This window comes from Chlorocebus sabaeus, chromosome 20 (assembly GCF_047675955.1).
Source record: "Chlorocebus sabaeus isolate Y175 chromosome 20, mChlSab1.0.hap1, whole genome shotgun sequence".
NCBI classification, from domain to species: domain Eukaryota; kingdom Metazoa; phylum Chordata; class Mammalia; order Primates; family Cercopithecidae; genus Chlorocebus; species Chlorocebus sabaeus.
This window is the reverse complement of record NC_132923.1, coordinates 79767785-79781491: the sequence shown is the minus strand read 5'-3', so window position 1 is coordinate 79781491 and position 13707 is coordinate 79767785. Positions and strand designations below refer to the sequence as shown.

At 41.8% G+C, this 13707-nt stretch overlaps 1 protein-coding gene across 18 annotated transcripts in view; it reads right to left on the bottom strand.

Annotated features, from left to right (window-relative positions):
* DAB1 (DAB adaptor protein 1) overlaps positions 1–13707 on the bottom strand; it is a 434090-nt gene that overhangs the window by 36328 nt on the left and 384055 nt on the right. For 11 of the 18 annotated variants that reach the window (XM_007978568.3, XM_073007255.1, XM_038003862.2 and 8 more), the window contains 2 exons: positions 2082–2132; positions 1945–1992 (listed from right to left, as the gene is read on the bottom strand). The exons of 4 other annotated variants lie outside the window; for them this stretch is intronic. In XM_007978568.3, coding sequence (XP_007976759.1) covers positions 1945–1992; positions 2082–2132 — 99 coding nt within the window. The remainder of the gene's footprint in view (positions 1–1944; positions 1993–2081; positions 2133–13707) is intronic. 3 more of the 18 variants (XM_038003825.2, XM_038003841.2, XM_038003861.2) reach the window with 1 other exon arrangement.

Below are 13707 nucleotides of genomic sequence, written 5' to 3'. Positions count from 1 at the left end.
TATAAAACACTTTATAGTTTGTGATACGCTTTCAAATACATTATCATCATGTTTGACACTCACTGAGCCCCAAAAAGTCACCAGCATAGGTGCCATTGTCACTATGTTTCGCAGATGAGCTAGCTGAGGCTGAGGTTAAGTGACTCACCTCTGATCAGTCAGCTAAAAGCAGCTGGGATGGACTTGACCCACACACCCACCAGCATCTTGTTCATCGATCCATCACTTTACCAAACCTTAGTTAGCCTTGCTAAATAGTGGAAGTCCAGCTCTACAACATTCTCTAACCAGAAATCTGGGTTGCTACAAGGTCTGCCAGGATGCACATCCATTTGAGGTCATTTGGAATGTCAGCTTGAGATGTCTACTCGCCAGAGAGTAAGGTCCTTCCATTACTAGTATTTCAAATGTCTCCTGGTAAAGAGAGATATAGCTGGAGATGGCAATTTTGCCCCTTTTTTAGCCCTCTGGGCATTTTCCAGGGGTAAGAAGAGTGATATTGTAAGGTGTACAGGACAGTGAAGGAAAAGTAGCTTTGATGTTTGGGGAGGTAGTTCCCCAGTATCTCCATCAGGCCTGTTCTCTCCCCAGTCATTCTTTGATATGAACAAGTGATGGTTTTTCAGTAATATTTAGTTCAAGATTAGTACGCTGCTCCTTCCAACTAGATCACTGCAACAAGATCCCTAGGCCCTTCCGAGAGAGAAATCCTAAAGGCACAATTGATGGAGAATGAGATGTTACGGCTGACCCCGAAAACACCTTCTCACAGACCCATTCCCTGTGTTTTGGCATCAGGAGTTCTGTGACCCTTCAGTGGGCAGACATGGGAGTTCCTACCACGCATCAGCTACCAAGAGCAAGGGCTAGAGACAGGTAAGCCACATTCCCGTTCCTATTGTCATAAGCTGGCTGTATTATGGAAAGACAGACCCAGAGACACAATCAATGGAGGAGAGAAGCACAGAGAGTTATGAAAGAAGAGGCCATCCCAGGGTCTTACATGTGCTCCTCCTCCTACCTAGAACACTCATGTCTTCTCCCACACATTCTTCAGGACGTGAATTAGAAGGCTTTCTGTTTTGTTTCCTATGAAGTGGCTTCCTAACTCAATTTGTACCCTATCCCATTGCCCATGATACTCCCAGATCAGTGGTTCTCAACCTTGGATGCACACTAAGATCACCTGGGGAAAAATTACTGATGCCTGGTTCCCACACCGAAAGATTCAGAATTGGTTTGAGGTAAAACCTAGTCACTGGAGCTTGGAAAGCTCTCCTGATGATTCTAACTTGCTGCCAAGGTTGAAGATTTTTGTCCTGGAGGTTTCCCAATACTGTATTTAGGAGTGGCAATATTCATTAGCCTGTGTATCAATCAATTTGAACAGACGTTGACTACAACCAATATATTTATACCAGGTTATACTGACTGAATAGCAACCTCACCTGTTTTTTATTACCAGTGGTGTACTTGGCACATCCTGTTCATGTATCTGAATTCCTACTATATCATGTTATACTGCATATACTACACTACGCTAGGCGAGGCTCTACTGTCATATCTTATCCCATGCAATGTTGCACTACGTTACACTGTGAGCTTCTTTAGGAAAGCCACTTTTCTGCATCTCTAGCATCTATTAGGATGCCTGGGACATGTTAAAGGTTTGAAAAGTATTGCTGGATGAAAAGAAGGGGTGCTATCTCCTCTCCAACACACACTCTTGTTTACACACATACACACACACACACGTACATATACTCTCACTATTTGACCTCATGGCAGGGCCCACCAATAGTCGTCCTGGGGACATTTGAATAGGTACCTACTAGAGCAGAGCAGGGCAGCAAGTCTGCCATTCATGCCAGCTGGATGAAGAGAATATGGAATGCATGAGTATGAGCAGAACAACCTCATTTAACAAAAACCTCAAGGCCTTACCTTTGTTGCCTCAAAAATCTCATCAAAGTCTGTGGGCAGGTTTCTGTTCTGTAACCACAAGGCACGACTGATGAGCATGAAATGAATGTGGAGATCATGACATGAAACAGTTAACCTGAGAGGGCTCTAATTCTTACCGGGGTGGCTGCAGCAAACCGTTCTTCAAAATCCTCAAACGAATAGCCATTCTGAAAGTGGAAGGGATGATGAATGAGGATGAAGTGAATGACACACAAATGACATGGATTTATGAGTTTAATGATGACAGTATCTATGATTCACACTTCCATGGTCTCAGCAGGCGGGGAGCTGTTTCCAATGTCTGTGAAAATCTTGGAATATGTTTCTAGCATAAGCAGATGATAAAACATGGGTCTGATTAGGAAACACAGCAATGGTAAATTTGTAAGTTTAAATTCCATCTTCCTGCAATTACAGACATTGCCCTGCAGTTATAGATATCAGCAGTGGCTATGGATAAGAGCATGCTGTTTACATTCGAGATTTTTCTTTTAAAAGAACACAATGTCACCTTGTGCTTTAGACAAACTTTACTCTTTGGAGCAGTCTGTGAACAGCTGGTTTTCATGTGTTTTTACACATGTTGTCTTCTCTGCATGAAATGCACTTCCTTTCGGCCGGGCACGGTGGCTCACACCTATAATCCCAGCACTTTGGGAGGCCAAGGCAGGTGGATCATGAGGGCAGGAGATTGAGACCAGCCTGGCCAACATAGTGAAACCCCATCTCTACTAAAACTACAAAAAATTAGCTGGGTGTGGTGGCGGGTGCCTGTAATCCCAGCTACTTGGGAAGATGAGGGCAGGAGATTGAGACCAGCCTGGCCAACATAGTGAAACCCCATCTCTACTAAAACTACAAAAAATTAGCTGGGTGTGGTGGCGGGTGCCTGTAATCCCAGCTACTTGGGAAGATGAGGCAGGAGAATCACTGGAATCCAGGAGGTGGAGACTACAGTAAGCCAAGATCGTGCCACTGCACTCCAGCCTGGGAGACAGAGCGGACTCCATCTCAAAAAAAAAAAAAAAAAAAAAGAAATGCTCTTCTCATCTCTGAAAGCTCAGTGCTCCCCAAATTCTCCAAACCCAGCTCAAAAGCCACCTCCTCTATGAAGAGTTTCTCTATCCTTTGAACTGAAATCCTCCTGAGTGTACTCAGTACATTATCTGTGCCTATCATACTGTAAGCTTCCTCAAGCAGCTGGTAGAGGGTCTCCCCCTGCAGCTGGTAGAGGGTCTGGCACATAGCAGTCCTCAAAAATACAGAAATGAATGCATGTTCTAGAAGTAGCTGGCAGTGAGCAACATTTAATTGCTTTGTTAACTTTATATTATATTGTTTATATTACACATTATAGGTATGTATAATATATCATATACATGTATATCTTAATGGCCATATTCTGGTCTATACGAATAAGTTAATTATTCTTTGGATGATTTCCAAAATAGTAAAACATTAATATAAATCTGCTAATATGGACATTAAAATGGAGTTATTACACACGAATAGTTTTGAGGAGAGCTTTTGGCAATGGAAGAGTGAGAAAACTATCACCCATAGCCTCGTAATACTGTGCTGTGTCAGAATTTGCTTTCACCCTGTCTATAGGACATGTGACTGTTGCTTCCTTCAGCCCCAGTTACAGTCTGCAGAGCAGAGCAGAGTGGAAGAATCAACGTGCCTGGGCCCACTAAGGCAGGGCCTTCAGGTCAACCACCAACCACCTGTTTCCACCAGCCCATGGTTCAACATGACTTAACTATGGCTACAATGAGAGGAAAAGCCACCACATCAAATAACCATAGACATTATTATTATTATTATTATTATTATTTGGCCACAGGTGGGGAGAGGTGGTGAGACAATATTAGTCTAAGTGATCCTGTAATCTATCGTGTGGCCTAAAAGGTTAAGGTTATGTCGCTACATCCTTTATAAATGCACACACTCCTAGCAATTTATGGCAGAGCCCCTACCAACTAGCTCTGGGTCATAACTTTTAATAAAAACATTTTTTAGTGTCCAAAATCTCATTACATCTGTCCAATATAAAAAAGCAAATGGCTTCAGAGCATGATGGATGAATTAAATAAATTTGAAAAACAGCCTGTGGTAGAGGCTCATAAAAACCCCCACCATGTCCCATATAATGAAAATGTGGGAGGATAACCAGTGTCAGCATGAGCATGTTGTCACCTTCCTGGGAAAGGAGAGGTAGCCTTTGGTGAGGTGTGGAGCTGAGGTGTGATGAGGCGATTTCTTTGAATTCAGTTGAAGCTTGGTCCGAGCAGATGAACAAATGCATTTTTTTGAATCACACAGATATGTACTGGGTCTTGGCCACGTCAGGCCGTGGATGCGCTGGCCATGTAACCCTTGACAAGTTGATTAGCCTCAGTTTTCTCATCTTTAAAGTGGAGTGGGTAATGACAACATCATGGCAAGTTTATTGAGCAGTTTAATTGAGATATGTGTGCAAAGTCTTGTTTGGTGTTTAGCACATAGTAGATGCCCAAGGACTAGTAGCTATTATTATCTTCTCCTATTATTGGCTCATTTCAGTAATGCACATGAACAATTTATTTATTTTTATTTTTATTATTTTTTTAGACAGGGTCTTACTCTGTCGCAGGCTGGAGTGCAGTGGTGCAATGTTGGCTCACTGCAACCTTTGCCTCCTAGGCTTAAGTGATTCTCCTGCCTTGGCCTCCCGAGTAGCTGGAATTATAGGTGCGGGTACCACCACACCTGGCTAATTTTTGCATTTTTAGTAGAGATGAGGTTTTGCCAATTTGGCCAGGCTGGTCTCGAACTCCTGACCTCAGCCTTCCTCAACCACCAAGCCTGGCCCCAAAGCACATATTGTTTAATGTTAGGAGACTGTTATTAGATAATATTTGGAAATAGAGGGAAAAGAAACGAAGAAAATCTTTCTGATGGCCTCTCTTTAGAAACCACCTCCAACCAAGAGCCCAGCACTTCCTAGACCTCCCGTCCTTACTCCTGAACCCTTCAATCCATTCTTGACTCCATCTTCTCTCTTTTGCCCTGCTCTTGGCTACAGTCTTGCCTGATCATCTTCATCCCATCCATATCTTTTTTTACCCTGTGGCTACCTTACTGTTCTAACTCTGGCTCAGTCATTTCTCAGAGCTGCTTTCTTACAGTTACCTGTTTGGGGTAACCTTTGGAGACACCTAGTGCACTTCCTCCAGCCAGTGGGGAGATCCTTCCAGCTAATAAATATACTTTTTCCCAGGTGATTCTTATGGACAGAAACTAATCTACTCCCTAGTCTCTCCAAATTGCTAAATCTTGTTTTACCCACAATTACCACTTGAGTTTTAATTCATGTATATTAAAGTCTTTTTTGTTTTGTTTCTTACAGATTTTTCTTTCATACTATCATAGCATGTACACAGTTTTGTATTCTTTTAAAAACTCAACATGACATCAAATTTACTTGCAACTTAAGCTTCCAGTGAGGAAATATAAAAGAAGGTATTTTCTCATGTTGTTTCAATATGGTTCGGGCTCGAATCTTCATTAAAACATTGAAATAAAGTTCCCACAGGGAGTTATCTTCCTATAATCTCTTTTTGAAACAGTGGGGACACTATGATTCCATTACTGAGTAAGGCAAGGAGGAAGACCAGATTCATGTTACTCTTACAGGAAAAATGACAGTGAATAAGGGACTTGGGATAAAAAAAATCTCACAAAGGAAGAAAATCTTTTTTATGGCTTCCAAATCAGAAACTTCTCACTCCTGGCTGCACAATGTAATCCTTTGGGGCAGCTGCTGATGCCAGAGCTACTGATACCAGAGCCACGTCATCAGAGATTTGGATTGTACTGGTTTAGGGTGGGGCCCTGGCATCAGCGGGTTTTAAAAGCTCCCCAGGTGATGCTACTGTGCAGCCAGATTTGCAAATCACTATGCTGGGGAATACACTCTCAGTAGGAATAATTAGCAGGTTCCTAGGAAAACTGAAGCTGCCTTGATTGATTATGCAATTGATTAATTAATTTCTTCAATGAACATTCACTGGGTGCTTTCCACATGCTATGTCCTGGCTGGGCACTGGCGATACCTGGATGAATAACACATGGTCCCTGTTTTCATAGGTCAGAGCAGAGCTATGCTGTATCATCTTTGTAGCTTGGGGTGGACAGTTGTGGGACAAGGACCACACAAGGCTTCTAGATCTAAACTCAGAGCTCAGACCAAGACTGAAAAAAAACAAAAATTCAATTTTCCATTTAGAAGGCTCAAGAGAAATGGATTAACTTAAATGATTTGTAACTGCACTAAGGTGGGTACTATTAAGGACAACTACTGATTCCAGGCATCCGAATGCATGTCACCTTTCCCTAATGAATGATTTAACAAGGAAGACACATGCTAATGAAGACTAATTCCTTCTGGGGTATCTAAGAGTTTATGCTCTTTATCACCTTTACCCAAGAGTAAACAGCCACTTTCCCATTTCCTGGCAGAGAGAGATGGGAAAGCTCTGTTTGGCAATTGAAGAACAAGGGCAAGTGGCTTGAGATGGGGAATAGAAACTCTAATGTTATTAAATGATCTCTACACCAGCGCTGTCCAGTAGAACTTTTTGGGATGATGGAAAGTTCTCTATCTGTGCTGTCCAATACAGCAGTCAGTAGATACATGCGCACTTCAAATATGGCTAGCATGCCTGATGAACTAAATTTTAAATTTTATTACATTTTAATTATTTTTTATTTAATAGCCTCATGTGGCTAGTGGCTATAGTATTGGACAGCATGACTCCAGATAAAATATATTAAAAAATAAACTTCCAGTTAACTGGGTGCTTCCCAAATACTGGACATAGTCCTTGCTTATATATTTTCGATTCTTTTAAAGAATATCCTATATTTGCATTGACTGGAAGATTTCTATGGGAGAATTGATTTCTTCGCTGTGTCTAGACAGTACCATGAAATCAAATTCAGTTTGCAAAAACAGCAGACTTCTTCTAGCTGTAAGAGGTTTTTTTCTTTCTTTCATTGCTGGCGCTAAGTGAAAGCCAGATATTTGTGAGGTTTTTCAGAAGAAAGTGAAGATTCATGTTTCACATGGAAATCCATGAAGTTTCATTAGAACAGAAACAAAATGGAATCCCATTTAATGCCTAAATGTGCCAGGCCTACTGAGATTTTGGGGATCGGTGGTCTTGCTGGACTCAATGCCTTGATCTAATAGAGAAATTGGTGCTGCTTTGAGGTTTTGTCTTTATAATGATTGAGAACTTGCCTCTAATTACTCCAATTTGGGCCTCACTTTAGCAGCTAATAGTTCTCCTTCTTCAGCTTCCAATTCAGGAGAGGATCCCAAAGGTTGTCCAGAAGGTTGGAGGATAAAGGGAAGTGCTTCAATCTTACAATAAAAGTTACATCTTCCCTTGAAGTGCTCACACGTGTAATATATCCTCAAATCCTTGAACAACAAAATATTTACATCCAGCTTCTTAAAAACTAAGCTGGTTCTTGAAATGTTCTTTCTTAATATGCAAGGGGAGGGTCAGCATGGGGAATGTTGGTGCAAGGATTTTGCTGGCACCTTATTGAGACATTGCAAGAAAGGCAGAACCCAGTGGACAAAGTTCAGGATGCTAAGCTGACCTGAATGGGCTAATGCAAATGACAGGGCGTAGCTGTGGCTAAAGCCTCTGCCTCTGGATTCCTGGCCTTCTCAACTTTCATCTAATGTCAAGAAAACTAATTTGCTTGCAAGTGAAAACACTGAGTACTTTTAAAGTGAGAAATGTGATGGTTTCGGGAGAGGCAAAGTGCGGGAATGAAAAGAGAGATGTGGGCAACAGTAGTTTTCAGTTCAAACTGCTGCTCCATCACTGGCATTTGCTTGAATAAAGTTTATCATTTAAGCCTCGGTTTCCCCCTCTGCAAAAAACGAGGATAATAATGCTTACAATGTGGGCTTGCAGAGAGGAAGCAGTGAGAAGACTCATGTATATGAAAATAGCACAGCAACTGGCAGAGTAAAATCTCAACAGGTGTCATTTCCCTTTTGAAAATTACAGAAAGGGAAGGAAGGGAGGGCAGGAGGAAGAATAGTCATGGAATTATTTGCTTGGTTGGTGAGCGTAGGCAGGTGCCAGGTCATGGCAAAAATTTGGGCGATATTGGTCTAGGGAAGGGATGAAGTCACCTGGAGAAGAGGCTGAAGATGCACTGCGGTCTTCACAGAGCAGATGCTCAGTCAAAGCAGCTCCTGCTTTTGGACCTTCCCCCAGTTTTTAAACCAGCACAGCTGGACTGTTCTAGGAGTCTGCCTCATCATTCCACCCACCCCACCCTTTCTCCTTCCCACTCTTCTTCCTATCCATCCCTTATACCTATTTTAGAACTCAGATAGTAACTCCATGTTTTGATGCTCAGATTTTGTAAAAGCCATTCAATATTTTCCTGAAAATATACATGAGGTTGGGGTTGGTGGCACGATCTGCAGGCAGAAGATGATTATGCAATAAGCTACTAATAGCTAAATTAAGTCTGACCTCAGTAACAGTGATAAAGGAAAGGAGGTATCAATTCTGATGCCTGACAAATGATAATGCTAGTGTTAAGGGGAGATGGTGGTAGTTCCAGAGATGACTGTCATAAGACTGTGATCATTGGTCATCCATTCACTTACTTCTATTTATTAAATATATATGATTTACTAAGCATCTGTAAACAAAGTCTTCTACCACATGAAGGAGATAGAAAACAAGAAATTATACAGTTGGTGTTATTAGTGAGAGAATTCACATAAAACCTTTAGTATTTAGGGGCCAGCTCAGAGTAATGACAAGATTCATGCTAGTGGTTACTAGTATTATCGTCCTTATTATTAAACACATCGCACCCAACCCCACGTCGTGGGAAGCTGGGGTCAGCATACATTTTGAGCTGGTGGCAGTAGCAGCAGTGGGAATTTGATGGTGGAAGCGCTGCTGCCATGGGATAGAGGGCAGTCATCATAAAGACAGAGATGATGACATAGCGTTCTCTGTGCTGTATCATCATCATGACAGCCAAGATGGGGCCAGGGATGGAAATTAGGAAGAAACACGGAAAACACCATCACAGCCACAGAGCTCTCTACAAACACTGGGAATGACTGTATAATTTACACACTTGTAGAAGCTTCCTGGTTCTAATCCATGACTTCATCTCAAAGATCTGACATTTGACAAGGAGGATTTTAGGATTCAATGCCCTCTTCCCTTGCCTTAGCTCTTTTGTGAGGGGAAGGATCAGGCTGCAAATGGCTTTGCTACTTTAATGGTTTTGATAGAACAAACAGGTATAAATATACACAGAAAACCAGAAACCAAAGGGGAAACATTTCTAAAAGCTTGCAATTATTTGTTTTTAATGGTCTCGTCTTATCTCCTTTTTTCTTTTAAAATCCTATTATTCTAGTTCCACATTAGCAAAAACTCAAGGATTTTTCAAAAACTCCTAACAAGATTTGGCACCGGTTCAGTACTTTGAAAAGGGAGTGAATTAGAATCACAGTAATGTGAAATTGGCTCCCATCAGCAGGATGACAGGATTCAACACACTTTTGGGGAGGAGGGCAGGGGAACTTCTCAGAGTCAGTCATATTTCTTTGCTGCTGTGCCTCTCTTGGAGGGGTTACCACTGCGGTCCAGATGGCATCCAAATGGTAACAAGAAATATTGGAGGGAGCTGAAATCAAGCAAGAGTAGTGGAGGCTCAGGCTGAATGCAGAGCAAATCAGAGGAAATCACAAATGGAGAGATGTCACAGCAAAGGAAAAAATAGCCAGGAGGGCTTTGCCTGCTGCTCTGACAGCCGTTCCATGCAAAATGTTTTTCCTTTTCTTCTCCAGAGGAATGCAGATTTTACATACTTAGGAATTCATTTCCTCATTCACTTCTTCATTCTTGGATTTGATTATCAAGGCATTAATTTAATTAAGGAATAAACATTTCCCGAATGCCCATTATGAACCAGGCACTATGCCTATCCTGTGAGCACTTAGATGCTGTCCATTCTCTGAGCTGTAACAGCAAAGTTAGCGAAACTGGAGAAAACTAATTCAATTCAGAGTGTGAGAAGTGCCACAACAAGGGTACCAGGCTGAGCATTTTTATAGAGCATGTACATGTTCACTGTGGCTGTGCTGTTCCCGGGACTGAAACCAACTCCATATGAATAGCCAAAGCAAGAATTCTGTTTTTATGTGAATGGAATTGGACTCAATTACTGTCCTTGAATTTTTCTTTGTTGTAACATTAGGGAAATATCCATATCATAAGACTGAGTTGAAGATTACCCAGGATAAGATACAAGGTAACAATTGAGTATGTGCCTGACAAATAGCAAGACTTCCATTAGTGTCTGATTATTTGGATCCTCTATTAAGTCAACAATTCAATAAAGTATCCTTTAGGAATATGATAATTTTCTAGCACCTACTTGATGGGATTTTGAGCTGTTTTAAAAATTTCAGAATTGCAGAATAAAATTAGAAGAGACTACAGAAATCTCTAACCCAACTCATCTCTGTATTTATTTCAAATCAAGAAACAGAGACCTTCAACTTTCTCAAAAACATGGTAATAATAGTGGCAGATTTGGGATGACACAGCAAGTTCCCAACTCCTGGTCTAGTTCCTTTTCACTCTACCACGGTTCCTCTCACAGTTGTATAGATTAAGAAGAGATCATCATAAGTCAGAGCAGAGAAACCTAGCTCACATTTTATAACAAGGAAACAGGCTCAAAGGAAACCTTGGCTTGTTCGTAGGGAAACCAGTGAGGGAAATGGCTACTTCCTAGAGCTCTGAGGATCGAATGAGGCAATATTCAAAACTAGATGACTTGGAAGGCAGCCTTAAGGTTTGAAGTCCAGAGGATATCTGGAAGAGCATTATCCTCAACTATTTCTGATTGATTGTAGAACTTGAAAATAGTTTGTGTGTGTCTTAGTATCACATGCCCTCTGAATACGTCTCTAGGTATATTCTTTACCTTCTCAGGCCTTGGCACAAGACCTCTGTCTGGTCACAATTTCCATCTTTATTCATCAAGAAAACTATAACATACCCCTAGAGGACATGTTAGCTCTAGTCAGCTCTTCAAAGCCTTCCTCCATGACCCTCAGGATGGATGGGATAACCACCCTTGGCATCACACGTGTCCAGTTACAATGACTATTACCTTCCCTCTTTTCTACTATAGCCTATGGCCTTGTAGAGACTCTAGTTCCTCATATGGGAAACTGTCTTATTCATCTTTGAATTTCTAGTACCTAGATGGCCTAGTGGTCAACACACAGAAGGAAATTATATTGAATTGATACATTTTAAAAAACAAAATGAATAAATGGATGAACTTGTTTATATAATACAATAGAAAACTGAACAGAAAGAAACTTGGTGATAGTATGACTTATTATATGGAGGGTATGGTATTCCATATAGTGTTTTCAAATGCTCGGCATGTACGTGCATGCCTGCACACATACACATGATCACACACACACATACACACACATGCAATCACAGAGATTTGGCATTTGTTATTAGGAACTCCAGAAAAAAGCTGTCCCATCTATCCTGCCACTTGGCCAAATGGGGCTTTACAATTAGGGTAAATTACTCCATTTCTAACTTCAAAGAGATACTAGGCAGAAGTTCCATAAAAAGTTATAAGAACACGGATATGATGCCCTCCTAGCCCTACTAATATCTGGATGGCATTTTCAACTGACCCTTCAAGCTCCTCCCCAGAGAGACCCATCAGTGGTTCTGGTGTGTCAGCAATCTGAGATAGTCTTTGCTACTGAAAGTCTCGCCAATATCTGATCAGCACCCTTTTGGACTTTAGCAATTGGTGGGTGACTATATCCCATAATTTTCAGCCTCTCAAACTTAACATGTCCAAAGAACTTTTGATGTCCCCAGACCTGTTCTTTCCTTGTCTTCCAGTTTCTGTAAAGGCCACCAACTCACACCCAGATGCTCAAGTCACAAGCATACAAGTTACTTTAGATTCCTCTCCCTCCCACACTTTGACATGTAAGCTTTCATGAAGAAATGCTGATTCTATCCCTGAACATGTCCCAAAGCTGTCTGCCTCTTTCCCTCTTCTCTGTGGCATTTTCTTTTGCCTAAGAGTGCTGCTTCCACTTTTGTCCACTGAAGTTCATCTCCCAAAGAGCGGTCAAAGTGGTCTTTAAAAAATATCAGATGAGGTCAGGCACGGTGGCTCACGTCTGTAATCCTAGCACATTGGGAGGCTGAGGCAGGTGGATCACCTGAGGTCGGGAGTTTGAGACCAGCCTGGCCAACATGGTGAAACCCCATCTCTATTAAAAATACAAAAATTAACTGGGTGTGGCAGTGCATGCCTGTAGTCCCAGCTTCTCAGGAGGCTGAGGCAGGAGAATTGCTTGAACCCAGGAGACAGAGGTTGCAGTGAGCCAAGATTGCGCCACTGCACTCCAGCCTGGGTGACAGAGCAAGACTCCTTCTCAAGAAAAAAAAAATCAGATGAGGTCTTTTATTGAACTTGGAATAAAATCCAACCTCCTCACCACTGCCTACAAAACCATCCAAACTTGGAGTGCCACCTGTCGTGAACTCACCTCCACCATTCCCCCCTTTCCTACCATGTTCTCCCTTCATGAGTCACTGGCTCATTCCTGCCTCAAGGCTTTTGCCCTTGCCTTTCTCTGTTCCTGGCACACTCTTCATCTGGTTGGTTCTTTCTCCTAATTCAGACTTGGGCCAGGTGTCACCTCAGGGAGACCTTCTCTGACTGTACCTAATGCAGGAGCAGCCCCAGCTCTTGTTCATTGCCTTGTTTGGTTTTGTTTCAAGCACTCCCTACTCTGTTTGTCTGTTTCCTTTTCTGTTGGCAGCCTTTCCCTGTGGAAAGTGACCTGGGTTGGGACTTGGTTTGACTTGTACCTGTGCCTAGCTCAGTGCTTGACACACAGTGGACACTAGACCTTATTTGAAAAATGGGTGAAGGAATGAATGCTTGAACAGAGCAATGCATAAGTGACCAGAGACTGGTTCTAGGAGGCACCTTACAGTATAGAAGAAACTATAAAATGATAACAAAAAAGACACTTCATGCATATACTACAGAGAAAAAGGAACTCTATGTTTGTCAGTTTGACATCTGTGCTCTGGCCTCAGGCTTCTTTTCCTACTTGTTCTGGTGCTGGACACCTTATCTCTGAGGGCCTTGTAGCTAGGGAACGAAGAAGGCATAGTTAAGGAGATCTTACCATAGATACCAAAAGCAGAAACTGTCTTTACCCACACGTTTGCTATATCTGTTCTATGAAAAATCTTTTTAATTAAAAGTAGCCCATATCTCCTTAGTCAGGTCACAGGTGGTTGGGATCATTATTTCTCGTTTTGACAAATCCACAAAGAAGACAAAAAAAGTACACTCTGGACTCAACAGGAAGGAATGGGTCACATGGTAATATTAAGACCTCCTCTCTTCTTGGCCAGGCAGAGGTCACTATGGACAACAGTAATTATAGCTAATGCTTAGATGGAACTTCCTCTGTATGAACCAGACACCATTCTATGTGCATTCATATATTAACTCATTTAATTATTGCAACAAATGTGAGGTGCTGTTACTTGCCTTGTTTCCAAGAGGAGGAAACCAAGGCACAGAAGGTTTAATTAACTTGCCCAGGGTCACACA